Source organism: Rhamphochromis sp. 'chilingali' (assembly GCF_963969265.1).
Source record: "Rhamphochromis sp. 'chilingali' genome assembly, chromosome: 2".
NCBI classification, from domain to species: Eukaryota; Metazoa; Chordata; class Actinopteri; order Cichliformes; family Cichlidae; genus Rhamphochromis; species Rhamphochromis sp. 'chilingali'.
The window spans coordinates 36376556-36391158 of NC_137930.1; the positions used below are offsets into that span (position 1 = coordinate 36376556).

Consider the following 14603-nt stretch of genomic DNA (forward strand, 5'->3'; position numbering starts at 1 on the left):
ACATAGCAATCATGTGTAAAAGACTTCAAATTGTTTGCTCATAGGGATCTTCTGATTGTTGGGGTCACGTCTATATTGTTGTGGGGCCAGTACCTTACAATATAATAATATAAAGTGCCCTGAGATGACCTTGTATGTGATTTACCATTATTTAATATTATTGAATAGAACTGAATCAAATTGAACTTCTAGAACAATGTCCTTTGGTGAAGCAAAGATGTTTTGCAAATCCATATCCACAGCCAGAATCCACAGCGCCACATTTGGTGAAAACCAAACGCAGCATATCAAAACAAAGACCTCATACTAGCTGTCAAGCATGGCGGTGGAAGTGTGATGATTTGGGTTTGTTTTGTAGCCACAGGACCTCAACAGAGCTGTGCATAAATGAATGCCTGCAACCTTAAATAAACTGGATCAAGTGTGGGGGGGAAATGATGTGAGATACTGATCAAGTCATATAAAATCATTACTTGAAGTTATTGCTGCTAATGCTAGTTCTGCGAGCTACTGAATTACGTGCCGTGCAGTTAGTTTTTCACCACATAGAGTCTTGTGTAAACTTTTTCACAGGACTATGCGGTAAACTTCAGAATAGTGTTTATGCTTACACAACCAAGATGGGGGTTTTTTATGAAAAAGAACTTTATTAATATTTTAGAAATGGTACATTATGGTACATTACAGTAAACAACATGGGACAAACAACATGTAGTGTAGGTAGCAACTGTGCAAATAAACAGGGCTGTGTTGTCTGTATGTGTGTACTGTATCTATATCTGATTGAACCCTGTAATAGAAGAATTTTTTTGTTCTTTGCCTGGATCCTTTTATCTACACCAGCAAAATGTAATGTTAGCGAGCAAAAAAGCTAAGCCACACTGGCAGCAAATGTGTGACTTAATGTCAGTTTTAAATTTGATTATTTTCAAAATGATTACAAGTATTACAAATGTATTTAAATATAAAATGTGCATTTGCATTTATTTATTAAGCATAAGAACTTTGTATGTTTGCGTATTGCAGTTATTAATTAATAGTAAATGGCAGTTTTGTGCTAGTGTAGACAAGAGGACTCAACTTTGTCAGCGTTTTTGTTCTTTATCAGTTTTGACCTTGTACCCTGCTGGAAGAGAAGGGAGAAGGGGAAGGGGCAAAGATCATGAGGTCGGTCAACCTCCTGTTACAGGTAGCAGTCGTCATTTTTAAAGTTCAATTAACTTCTTTTCCCCTACTGGATCAAAGATGAGATTTACAAGGACCACAGGATAAAGGCGTTAATGGTTTATTTAGCCAAAACCCTAGAGAGCAAAACACATGTGCTTTGTTAGATGATGCACAGATTTTCATGGAAATATCAGCTGAAAACATGAGTCAATAATAATTCAGCCTTGGTCATCCCTATTGGACCTTGCAGGGGAAAAGGGCTCGGGAGGGGGCTCTTTGCACATGGATGCAGTGTGCACACATTATGTGATTCGGACACCACCGCCCACTCTATTTCCTAGATGGGCTTATTTGGCAGTGATAACTGCCGGGATGTCAGTGGTGGTGTCAGGTGCTGCCCCTTCCTCATCAGAGTCACTCTCAGTGCTGTCACTCTCATCGGAGTCAGCGTCAGCAGCTCCAGGTGTGGCTGTAGCCTCCTCGCTGCTCTGGCTCTCCTCGTCTTCGGCCTCCTGGCTGGTGCTATCACTGGTGGTGCTGGCGCTCTCCTCTTCCTCCTCCTCCTCTTCTTCCTCTGGGGTGCTGCTGCTTTCACTCTCGCTGGTGGTAGGGTCACTGGTGCTGGTGCTCTCCTCTTCCTCTGCCAGATCGGCCTGGCGGGGATCCGGATCCTGAGATGTGCCAGAGGACGCATCCAGACCCTGGCTCTCCACCTCAGGGGTGCTGGTGTCTTCCTCCAGGAGTTCAGAGTTGACATAAATAGTCTAAAGGTCAAAGGAGAGATGTGAGGGTTAGTTTGCATATTTATCAACATTATATTTTAACCTTTTAATGCAGTAATCGGAAATGAGGGTTAGGGATTCTGCTAACTTTAAGGACCAATTCTGGTTCAGTCTTTTAGAAATTGATAAAGCTAACTGTACCTTATACACCTTTGGCAGCTTCTCCACCTCATTGCCGCCGGTCATTGAATAGGCTGTCTTCTTTCCTGTGTCCTCAAACTCATAGGACTTGTAGGGCCCGGGAGCCTTGTGGTAGGATTTTTCCTCCACATAAACGATGGACTTGTACTCGCTGGGGTAGCCTCCCAGGTTGTCACCGCGGGCTGTATCGGTGACGACGGTGGCCACAATGGGCTCATCAGTCGACTCAGGGGCCGGTGTCTCTGTGACAACCACAGGGGCTACTGTAGAAGGAGCAGGCGTGGAGGACTCACCAGACTCTGAGCTGTCGCTGGATTCATCTTCCTCCTCCTCTTCCTCCTCTGTTTCCTGTAGACAAGATATAGAAGTTGGCAAAAATTCCTACTGATTTTCTAGTAGTTTAGTTTAAATTGTCCATGACTCATATCTTCATCGGCATGGCTAAAATACATTTTATATCTAAAATTTTTATTGACACAAATATCTAAACTTAAGCTTGAGAAATGTGACACACATGAGACTAATTGTTTGAAATAATAAATTCCTGTTATTTAAAGAAGTAATGAAAAGGTTTTCACAGGACATTTTTACTCACACTCTCCTCTGCTTCATCATCATCATCACCGTCTTCATTGTCCTGGTTGTTAACAGAGGGCGAATCTGAAGTTGTGTCTGTGACGACAGATTTGACTTCAGGTAGCGCCTCGGCTGCCACCTGCTGCTGATGCTGCAACAACCATTAAAACACAATGTTATAAGAGTTTAACAATAAATGCATTGTAACATAAATGATCACTGTTTTGACCTCTGCTGCTCATCTCTCACCTCCTCCTCTTCTGAAGTCTCTGCGCTCTCATATGAACCAGCAGCCGCGGCTGCTACAACATTCTGCGAGATGGGAGACGTGCAATGAATGTGATTAATCATCATTGCTGTAAAGAGTCCTTTCTTTGGAAGAAACAATCTTTGAAATCGTCCTTTAGTTTTCTTTCATTGCTTTTATAAAATTTGTACTTTAAGCTGAACCCAGCTAGAGGAGATTATTTAAAGGTTGCATCTCTACTTCGCAGCTAAAATCAGAATGAGATATTGAACTACAAGTTTAAAAATCCTAGTTCTCCTGCTTTTCTCTGCTCTGTATAACAAAGATTTTACCCGTAGTCTCACTAAACTCCAGCTACCAGTAGCACATAGCCACAGATGAAGTGCATCTAAACATATGATGCTTTGCCTCATGTTAACATATTGGTGTGTCCAAGATATTGTACCGTCCCTTTTATAATTTACATTGTTCACATTACTTTGAACAATTTTTGAGGATTTGACTTTTAGCCAATCAAAAAAAGCATTTTAAATCTACCTATTTGGCCTTCTGGTAATTGTGTTTGTGCAGTTATTAAACTTTAATAATTAGCTGATCACGTTTCTGCCTTACTCTGACTTTTGCCTGATTATACTTGTACACTTTTACTATATTTTTGTGATGTAACAATAAAACATGTAGTAAAATATTGTTGAATTCCCATAAAACAGTACTTTGAATAGGTTTTGTTATCAGATATCACATATGTGCCTTGTGAGATTTAAGTGAGTAGGTGAAAGTGGCTGACAGCCCAGACAGCAGAGAATTAGAGGAGAACCATTACTGCAAGGACAAAATAAGGAGAAGATACTGGAGGGAAGATAAGAGAGAAGAAAGAATGAGAGGAGAGCAAACTGACAAAATGATAAATGGACACAAAAAATGAATATTTTACCTGCACAGGTGGGGGACGAGCCTTAAGAACCACAGGCGCCTGTTTTCTGAGTGCTGGAGGTTTTGGTCGTCTCACCTGTGGAAGAGAAAAACACCATGGATGTCTCATTCTTTCTCTCACCACCTCCCACCGGCCTCTCTTGGAATACTTACCACTTCCTCAGAGCTCTCTGAACTGGAAAGTTTTCTCGCCTAGAAAAACAAAGGGACCAGAGTGAAATTTATGACAAAATGGCATGATAAAACATGTTATGTTCTCAGTTAATTTATCTATTTTTAATCTGGGTGTAGTTTTGATTTGACAAAAGTGTCTCACCGGCCGGCAGAGAACTGTGGCAAAGAGCAGAACAAACACAACAGCCACTTTCATTGTCTCAGTTTGATGCCTGGTTGGAGGAGAAAGCCAGAAAAAACGCAGTTTGAAGTCACACAATAAAACATCACAGTAAAACAATAAATCATAATCATGATACAAAGCGCTCGGCACCAAAATACTCGTCTGAAAGCCATAACTTCACAGGAAACACAATGACATGTCAGCCTCTCACCCAGATTCCTTCCTAAAAGCGGAGGCTGTACAGTCACATGACTGTTAACCGTCCTTGGTATGTCCCAGGGAGTCATTAAGGCCTTAATTACAAAGCTAAAGAGAGCTATGTGCCTTTGACGACTCAGTTCGATACAGTAAAACATTTTCTCTGTCATCACAGCAGGAAAATCGCATCACTATGAAGCACGGTTTTTCAAACTATGAGCAGGCGGTTCATAACTAATTTGGAGCCCAAAAAAAAGACAGGAGAAAAATAACAGGTACCATTTAGAAGGAGATTCATTTTGTTCGAGAATGTTTTTAGAAAAATGACTTTGTTTGATTTTCTACTGCCTGAGTCTAGTTTGCAATACTATGAATTATTCTGTGATGCTTTTTGTGTTTTTGTAGAGGACTATTTTCAGTCAAGGCTCAATAAACACTTTTCAGTAGCAGGGTGGTTGGTGTACATGGGCTGAGCCAAAAAATAAAGCACAGCCAATGCAACAATGTGAATCATTTTGTTAGTGGGTTTATTTCATTGTTGTTTTGTCTTTGTTCATGTCTTTTAGTTCCTTCTTCTCTTTTCTCGTCATGTTCTTTAACAAGCTTTAATGTTGGTGTTTGCTGTGGGAGGAACAGTCTAAGTGCTTATCTTTAATGATGGACGTTTCCTATAGTGTGTAATTCACTAAGTTATAAATGGAAAGCCACAGCGCAACTGCATAATGTCAGATGTCTCTGTCGCTGTATGCGAGCATGTATTTTTTCATTCTTTATGAGAACAAGTTTTAACCTTAAACCTAGAGAATAAAGTATAATAAAGACATTTTGTTCTTTATTGTCTGGACTGATTTCAGGACTAAGTTAAAACAACCTCATATGTATGGTGGCAGTAATTGTAGCTGTGTATGCGTGTATTTTTGTATATTGCACTGTGTGAGGATTATGTTTCAGACCTTGAAAGCATGGACATTTTTGTTCTGTCCTTTCTGGGTCTAACTTGGGCTGCTTGGGAAATAAGTGCTGATTTTGCATGAAAAGCAACCACACATGCACATGTGGAATGGAAGTAACTTTAAGTGTGTGTATTGTTCTTGTTTTTCTATCTTGGTGAGGACCACTGCTTTAGACCTTTAAAGTAAGGACAGTTTGATTTTTACTTCACTTTTACAAATAGCTTTTTTTAGGATTTCAGAATTGGTTTTCGGGTTAAGATTAGGTTAGGTGTTGGGTTTAGCTTTATTGCTGTCGTGGTTAGGAGGTTTGATACTGCTCTTAGAACTGTACACTCAAGTGATGCCAAGAGTTAGTTTAACTTAAAGAGTCGAAGCAGGGTTAATTGTAACCAATCAGCCAGCAATTTTAAAGGCAATTTACATGTTTCATCTATCTTATTTATTAAATTAAAACCAACAATTTAAAAAAACAACACACATTGTGGTTTTATAGGAAGTTACATGCTATGTGAGCTCTGAAACCATAGCGTTTTTCTTTGGGTTGGTGCAGGTTACCGGTGACTGGTACTTTTTTCAAACAAGTCACTCTTTTGTTGAACTTTTAGCATCTCAGAGACAAACTGGGTTTAATAAAACACTTGTCCATCTAATATTGCATTAACTTACAATGCTTTTTTCTTAAGCACCCTAAAAAAACATGTGAAAGTATACCAGGAAGCAGCTGTGAATTTTAGATAAGCTATCCTCTTTTTACTTGAAAATGTTTACCCAGGATTTATAGCAGCAAGGAAGTTGGAATGAAGAAATATTCAGAGTGAAGAAGATTATCAGTGCAAGAGGGCTGACAGGAGTCTCTTAATTTCCCCCAGTCTGTATTGCTAAGGACTTTTTTCAGGTCTCAATTTGTCCATCCATCATTCAAAACTGTCTGTGGTAAACAGTTTTCATTGTTCGAAGTAAAAGATCCTGAATCTAGTTACACAGATTATTCTTTGAAGATCGAACCAGACTAAAATATGCTTAGTGATTAATCAATTTATGTGTAAGAAAAGCAGAAGATTGAGCGGAAGCAGAGACAAATATTTGGATTTTGTTTTTTTAAATTTATATCTGACAAAAATATATTTAACAGCAAAAATTTAAGCTGGCAGTGCATTGTTGTGGGTATGCGTGTTGTCAGCATCACTAGTCAACACTGAGTTGGTTTCCTGGTGCCCACAGCTTCCTCTTCCTATCCCTGGTGGCAAACCAATCAAACAGCTGCACAGACTCAAACCAATCACAGACAGTAATTCAAACTCTCATAAGATACTGCAATAAACTCCACAGCGGATAACCAAACTCTCTTGTGGGTTTATTATCAGTTTGCTCTGCATTGATTTAAATTCCTGAGAAGGTCATTTCAATATGAATAATAAAAAAAAAAAGCTAAGATTGATTTTGTTAGAAGTCTCTCTTTCTTCCAAAGAAAGGGCTATTTACACCATTACATTACAAATTTATTTTTTTGTTTTTTATTTGCTAAATAAAAGACATTTGCCTTTTAAAACTATTCAAAAACTTTAACATTTAGTGCTTAATTATGGGGAAAATAGTGAAATTAAAAATCATAAAATTAAAAAAAAATGTCATTTACAAACAAATTTCTTTAAAAGAGATCCTATACATATGCAAAAGTATGTGGACACCTACACGGTTCGTCAAGTGTGATAGTTTAAAAACAAAAACAAGCTTTAATTTGCTGCTCTAACTGTTCCAACTGCTCTATGCTTTTTGCTTAAAACTTTCCACATGATTTCTGGCTTTGCTACGACGATTTGCTCTCATTGTAACATTTATTTGTTATGTACAACACTGGTGTTAGATGATGACGTGTAGAGGACTTTCTCATAAAGGATTGGGTTCTGTACCAGTCGGTCAGTTTTTAAATATCAGACTAGGAAAAATGTTTCTTTATGAGTCTTTTTGACATTTTAAAGCTAGGAAAGTCTTCTGCAAAATGCAGCAGGTAGCACACTGTTTTCAAAAGTATAGCTAAGTGCTGTATCATTAAGAATGTGGGGACACTAAAGTCAGGAAAGGACTGTGTACATTCTTTTGGACATGCACTAGAGAGTGCAGCAGATATAATCAAGGACCTGATAATCACATTTCCACATTGTAATGATAGATTCTTCAAGCTAAAAAAAAAAAGCACATTTTCAGGAGCTTGTATAAACATTAAGCTAGTTTCCCACCTCTAACCATGACATTAGGAATGCAAACACCAGACAAGAACTTCATATATTACATATAATGTTAATTTGTCATGAATTCATTCTGACCTTGTCTGCAGTTGAGGGAAGCTTCAGGGGTTCAGCGGCTGCAGCAGAAACACAGAGACGTGATTTGTCTTTAGTTTATCTCCTGGGTTTGCTTCACCGTGATGATGCTGCTGAAAGTAGGGCTACCGGCTGGCTTATAAACCTTCTAGCCTTTGGCAGCAGCCAATCATCTCAGCACTTGTGATGTCATGAGGTTAACCGCTCCATGGTGTCCACCTCTCCTCTCTCTCCCACTCTTCCTGTGGTTGGTGGTGTGCTGTGGTGGTGTCGGGGGCAAATACACACAGACACACACACAGAACACAAGACAAATACGTGGATAAAGGCATGCAGACATTTGAAACCCAGACAGAAGCATATGAATGCGTTTTGTTTTTGTTTTTTTGCCTCTCTCTTTCACACACACACACACACACACACACACACACACACACACACACACACACACACACACACACACACACACAAGCTCACTATGTGTGTAAGTTAATTTAAGAACATGTAGTAACAAGCTCTGGGTTAAAAACAGCAGCATATAGTGGTAGGTGGCATGACAGTGATTCAGCTTCCTTACAGACAGAACAAAATCATCTGACTGAGGTCTCTGTGAATAATCAACAATTTGATTTGTCTTAAACTGTCAAACAAAAGGTGCTAGTTTTTTCCTTCTTTGTGTATGCAGACATTTTTGTGTTAGAACTAAACCTGACTGATAACTGCCTAAAGCAAAAGGGAGAACATTTAGTGGCATACAGCATAAAGGAAATTTTTTTAACATTGTTGTCATTAAATATAAATAATTTATATTTCCAATAACAGTAACAACAACAAAATGTCTGTGAAGGTTCTCAGTCATCCAGGTCATCGTAGTCAAAGGAGCTTGGAAAGAAAAGCGTCTGGACTTCTTTAAGTTGCTTGAAGACGTTTCACCTCTCATCCGAGAAGCTTCTTCAGTTCTAAGGTCAAATGGTGGAGAGTCCCAGATATAAACCTAGTGGGAGTAACCCCCCACAGAGGGACAAAAGGACCCCCTGATGATCCTCTAATCGCCTGAGCCAAGGTGTGAAACTGGGCGTGGGTCCCAATCAGCCAGAGTTTCGGGTGTGTTCATTGTGTCATTATATCTGGGACTCTCCACCATTTGACCTTAGAACTGAAGAAGCTTCTCAGATGAGAGGTGAAACGTCTTCAAGCAACTTAATTAAAGAAGTCCAGACGCTTTTCTTTCCAAGCTCCTTTGACAACAACAACAAAGTTGTATTTAATATATTTTAAAAGCTGGAACCATGGGATTTTCATATGTTTGTGATGTTTCATAAGCTCCACTTTTGTGCACAATTTACAGTGTCAGAACAATCTATGACAAAATACACAGTATCTCATGTTTACCATCTTAGGAGTTCTAAGGTCTTAGTAGCTTGTAGGCTTTGCAAAACTTGTCTAAATTTACAATATGAGGATGATCTTGTAGTCACTTGATTCTGAATCCAAAAGGAGGTCAGTACGCACAGAGCTGAAATAATGTTTGCTTTTATTTCAAGTAGACTAGGTTAATGCAGTGCTTTTTTTTTTGGATTTCCTACAAAAGACTATCCTAGTAGAGTGCAACCTATTCAGTCACATAGGCCTAAAGACTGGTCAGCAACCCTTTGGTGAAGTCCGCTCATTAGGTCAAGTGCTTCCTGAAGGTTTCTGGTAGGCACCAGATTAAATTGGCCACAAAGCGGTCACCAAATCTTGTGATTGCTGTTGTTGCTCAGAAGACATTAATGTCTACAAACACAAACCAGAGAGTAGGTTACCTTTAAAATAAAGGTTTCCAAAGATGCAACTTTTCCTTTGAAGCCAAACGGTCTTGTTTTTTGTTTTACATCTTCACAGTTTTACTGCTGCTTAGTGATTAACTGGGGGAGTATTTGAATGGTCCACTGAATAGTCTCTAGGCCTGTGTGCTTGGAGACTAATGTAAATAACAGAGATCATGCCAGTTTTAGCAGATCTACTTTGTATTCAATTATGTTACTTCTATATAAATTCCTAAATAACTTTGTAGCATTTTAGATTTCTGAATAATTGTGTTTTTACATCCCAAATTTCCCAATTAAATCATCACTGCAAAAATCAACATCATATCGTCCTTTTGCTTCTATTAGTTCCAAGTCTATATTCTTTTTCCGCGCTTTCTGTTTGTGTCTAACAGTGTAAGTATATACTTTTAAGTAAAAAATTTTTTTATATATATATATACTGGGTTAAACAACCAAAATTCAAATGAATCGAATATTATATGTTGAACTGGCAATCAGATTGGTGCTGATATAGTGAGTTTTAGCTGCTAGCTTTGTGAAAGCCTTCACTTCAGCTTATTCAAGTTACTGAAATAAACTTCTTAACCTGTGTTGTTGGCACTGGTGCAATGGAATTACAGTATTTTGTGTGTATTTTTATTGGAACTCATTACAGGTATAACTCTGTCTGTGCAATGCACTCATATTGCATTTAAATGCAGCTTGCTAAGGTAGCTGGCTACCGTTAGCTGAAAACTTAGCACACCACTTCATCATCTCAGTTTTGTTACTTCTGGCTCTAAAACTGAAAGTTAGAAAGCAAAACACAGACCAAAGGGTGACGTTACAGCGGTTACAATACAAAGACTTATGTTCTCCTCGTTGTATGCAAGTAAAACCTGGGTTTTGTATGCTCTATTTACGTTTAGGGTTCATTCATGGCAACAGTTATCTCAGAGCACTTTATATATTTGTAAGGTAAAGACTGCACAATGTATACAGTATAAATTAACTGGTTGTATCCAGACAGACATTCTTTGAATACTGTTATAATTTGTATTTTAGTCTCACTGAGATGACAGAATCATCAACCCTGATTTGACTGTGTGGTAAAGTTTCTCTAAGGCTCCCCCTGCAATTACAGGAAAATGTCTAAATCTGTATATGTTGATATTTGACAATATGGCATTACCGTTAGAGTACATAGGGTACATGCACAGAACACATAATCACAAGAGTGGCGCATCAAGGGGGTACACACAAACAAGATATTTTCTGATTGATGACCTAGACACATTTTTTTTTAAGTGCAATTATGTAGGTACATGGTTGTTTCAGTTTATCTGTTCACATCAATCGTCCCTCCATTCTCTCTGACACTGATTACAAAAACACAATGTCTCATCAGACTGAAGGTACAGACAAGTCTGATGACTTATGAGTCCTCAGTCACAATTTTACAATTAATTTACTGCTCAAATTAAAGGTTTTTTAAACCCTTCTGAGGGGTTAAGGGGTTTGTTTGTTCAAGTTCAAGTTCAACTTTATTGTCACTTCAACCATATACAGTTTAAAAATACACAGTGAGGCGAAACAACGTTCCTCCAGGAACCAAGGTGCTACAAGACAAGTTAGTGCAAAAAAAAAATAATATATAATATATCTAGTAATAATATTGTGCAAAAGAGCATTTACAGGTTGGTGTGTGCGATGGTTTGGTGGTGTAGGTCCGTGTGTTTGCGCTTTGTGTTGGTTAGTCAGTCCAGTCTCAATGTTTTGAGGTATTTGAGTTAAGCTGAGTGATAATGTTAGTGTATGTGTGTGTGTGCCCGTTTATCAGTCAGTCCCTTTTTGCTGAGGAGACGGATGGCTTGTGGAAAAAAGCTGTTGCACAGTCTGGATGTGTGTGCCCGAATGCTTCGGTACCTTTTTCCAGATGGCAGGAGTGTAAAGAGTGTGTGAGAGGGGTGTGTCCGATTAGCCACAATGCTGGTGGCTTTGCGAATGCAGCGTGTGGTGTAGATGTCCTCAATAGAGGGTAGAGAGACCCCGATGATCTTCTCTGCTGTTCCCACTATCCGCTGTAGGGTCTTGCGGTCTGATATGGCACAGCTCCCAAACCAGACAGTGATGCAGCCGCTCAGGATGCTCTCAATAGTTCCTCTATAGAAGGTGGTCAGGATCGGTGGTGGAAGCCGGGCCTTTCTCAGTCTTCTCAGAAAGAAGAGACGCTGTTGGGCTTTCTTGTGCAGGGAGCTGGTGTTGAGGGACCAGCCGAGGTCCTTCTCCAGGTGTACGCCCAGGAATTTGGTGCTGTCAACGATCTCCACAGAGGAGCCGTTGATGCTCAGCGGTGAGTGGTCGCCTCGTGTCCTCCTAAAGTCAACAACCATCTCTTTTGTCTTGTCAACATTCAGAGACAGGTTGTTGTCCTTACACCAGTCCGTTAGTCTCTGCACTTCCTCTCTGTACGCTGACTCGTCGTTCTTGCTAATGAGACCCACCACGGTCGTGTCATCAGCGAATTTAATGATGTGATTTGAACTGTGTGTTGCTACACAGTCATGAGTCAGCAGTGTGAACAGCAGAGGACTGAGCACACAGCTTTGTGGGGCCCCAGTGCTCAGTGTGGTGGTGCTGGAGGTGCAGTTCCCGATCCGTACTGACTGAGGCCTTCCGGTCAGAAAGTCCAGGATCCAGTTGCAGAGGGAGGTGTTCAGGCCTAACAGGCTCGGCTTTCCGATCAGTTGTTGGGGGATGATCGTGTTAAATGCTGAGCTGAAATCTATGTACAGCATTCGGACGTGTGAGTCCTTCTTGTCCAAGTGTGTCAGGGCAAGATGGAGTGCAGTGGAGATGGCGTCGTCCGTTGAGCGGTTATGGCGGTATGCAAATTGCATTGGGTCCAGTGAGGGGGGCAGCAGGGTCTTGATGTGTCTCATGACGAGCCGTTCGAAGCACTTCATGATGGTGGGTGTAAGTGCGATAGGGCGGTAGTCATTGAGACAGGACACAGAAGACTTCTTGGGCACGGGGACGATGGTGGTGGCCTTGAAGCACGTGGGGACAACGGCACTGCTCAGAGAGATGTTGAAGATGTCGGTGAGAACATTTGCCAGCTGATCAGCACATTCTCTGAGCACTCTGCCTGGGATGTTGTCTGGTCCAGCAGCTTTACGTGGATTGACTCTGCGTAGAGTTTTCCTCACCTCAGCTGTAGTGAGACACAGGACCTGGTCGTTCGGAGGAGGGGTGGTCTTCCTCGCCGCCACGTCGTTCTGCCTGTCGAACCGAGCATAGAAGTTGTTAAGCACATCTGGGAGGGAGCCGTCACTGTCACAGGCAGGTGGTGTCGTCCTGTAGTTAGCGATGGCTTGTAAGCCCTGCCACATGCGTCGTGTGTCGCCGCTGTCCTTAAAGTGGTTGTGGATTCTCTGGGCGTGTGCGCGCTTCGCCTCTCTGATGGCCCGAGAAAGTTCAGCCCTCGCTCTTCTAAGCGCCACCTTATCTCCCTCTTTGAAGGCAGAGTCTCGGGTCCTTAGAAGTGCACGCACTTCCGCAGTAATCCACGGTTTCTGGTTGGGTCGTGAGATGATGATCTTGGAGACAGTGACGTCATCGGTGCACTTGTTGATATAGCTGGACACTGATGATGTGTACTCCTCCAAGTCAGTGAAGTCGCCGTAAGTTGCAGCCTCTCTAAACATGTTCCAGTCAGTGCTCTCAAAACAGTCCTGAAGAGCAGAGATGGCTCCTGCTGGCCAGGTTTTCACCTGCTTCAGAACCGGTTTTGATCGCCTGACGAGTGGTCTGTATGCTGGAATTAGCATAACAGAGATGTGGTCTGAGTAGCCGAGGTGGGGGCGGGGCTCTGCCCGATATGCGCCGGGGATGTTTGTGTAAACAAGATCCAGCGTGTTTTCTCCCCTCGTTGCAAAGTCCACATACTGATGGAATCTAGGAAGCACTGACTTGAGATTTGCATGGTTGAAGTCCCCAGCAACAATAAACAGTCCATCCGGGTGTGTATTTTGCAGTTCACTGATCTTTGTATACAATTCCCATAGCGCTTCCTTAGCATTAGCGCTAGGTGGAATGTACACTCCGATAATGAAAACAGTGGTGAATTCCCGTGGTAAGTAAAAAGGTCTGCATCTAACAGTCACAAACTCCACCAGCGATGAGCAATAACTAGAGACTAGCACAGAGTTCTTGCACCATTTCTCGTTGATGTAAACACACAAGCCGCCACCGCGAGTCTTACCGCACAGAGCTGCATTTCTGTCGGCGCGAAACGAGGCCAGCCCGTTTAGCTGAATAGCGGCGTCCGGTACTCTTTCGCTGAGCCATGTTTCCGTGAAAACAAAGACACAGCAGTCTCTAATCTCACGCTGTGTGGCCTGCTGGAGTCGGATGTAATCCAGTTTGTTATCCAGGGAGCAGACGTTGGATAAGATGATGGACGGTAGAGCCGGCCGGCTAGGGTTTGTTTTTAGCCTAGCACAGACTCCCGCCCGCTTGCCGCGCTTCCGCTTCCTCGCGCAACGCTTCCGATGTCTCCACCTCCGTCCGCCGGCATCAGGCAACGCCGAGGCTTCGAGGCCTGGTTCGCGGAGCAAGCCGAGTTCACGCAGCGTTTCCCGCAGCCCCTCCTGGATGTCGTCAACTAGGTTATTTAGGTTGAAAAGTGTCTGGCTGTTGTATGCACGAACACCGACACCAGTTGCGACGTTATCCATACATAGTGCAAAATAAGCATGCTACACACAAAAACGTAAACAATAAACAATGCAGCACCAGTTTTGGCTCCGGAGTGGCCGCTGCGTGCTACTGCCGCGCCGCCATGTAAATCTCTTGTTTGTTTTTTAGATACAGCTCATCAGATTTGTCCTTGTTGTTGATTAACCTTAAGCAATTTTCAAATAATCTTTAAAAATGTAGGCACAATTTTAGAAACTTCAGTGGCTATCAATAAAGCTTTTTGGTTCTGGATACTTTGGCTTCCTCCCACAGTCTATCTCAGTCACAGTCCCTGCCTCCATGAGCCTAAATGAGACACCAGGTTAAGAAAATTGATAAATTAATGGTTTAGGCAAGGAAACTAGCTGGGAGGAGTATGCAGCAGACATCTCACATGATGCCCACTCATTTGCACATG

General features: G+C 41.5%; 1 protein-coding gene across 1 annotated transcript; it reads right to left on the bottom strand.

Moving 5' to 3' along the window:
• Nucleotides 1–686: 686 nt before the first annotated feature.
• spp1 (secreted phosphoprotein 1) lies at nucleotides 687–13849 on the bottom strand. The gene is made up of 9 exons (XM_080871802.1): nucleotides 13710–13849; nucleotides 7659–7914; nucleotides 4163–4232; nucleotides 4000–4038; nucleotides 3848–3922; nucleotides 2916–2978; nucleotides 2686–2817; nucleotides 2091–2438; nucleotides 687–1931 (listed from the first exon to the last, which is right to left on the bottom strand). The coding sequence occupies exons 3-9, from the start codon at nucleotides 4214–4216 to the stop codon at nucleotides 1515–1517; spliced, it is 1128 nt and encodes a 375-aa protein (XP_080727928.1). The 5' UTR covers nucleotides 4217–4232; nucleotides 7659–7914; nucleotides 13710–13849; the 3' UTR covers nucleotides 687–1514.
• Nucleotides 13850–14603: the final 754 nt, after the last annotated feature.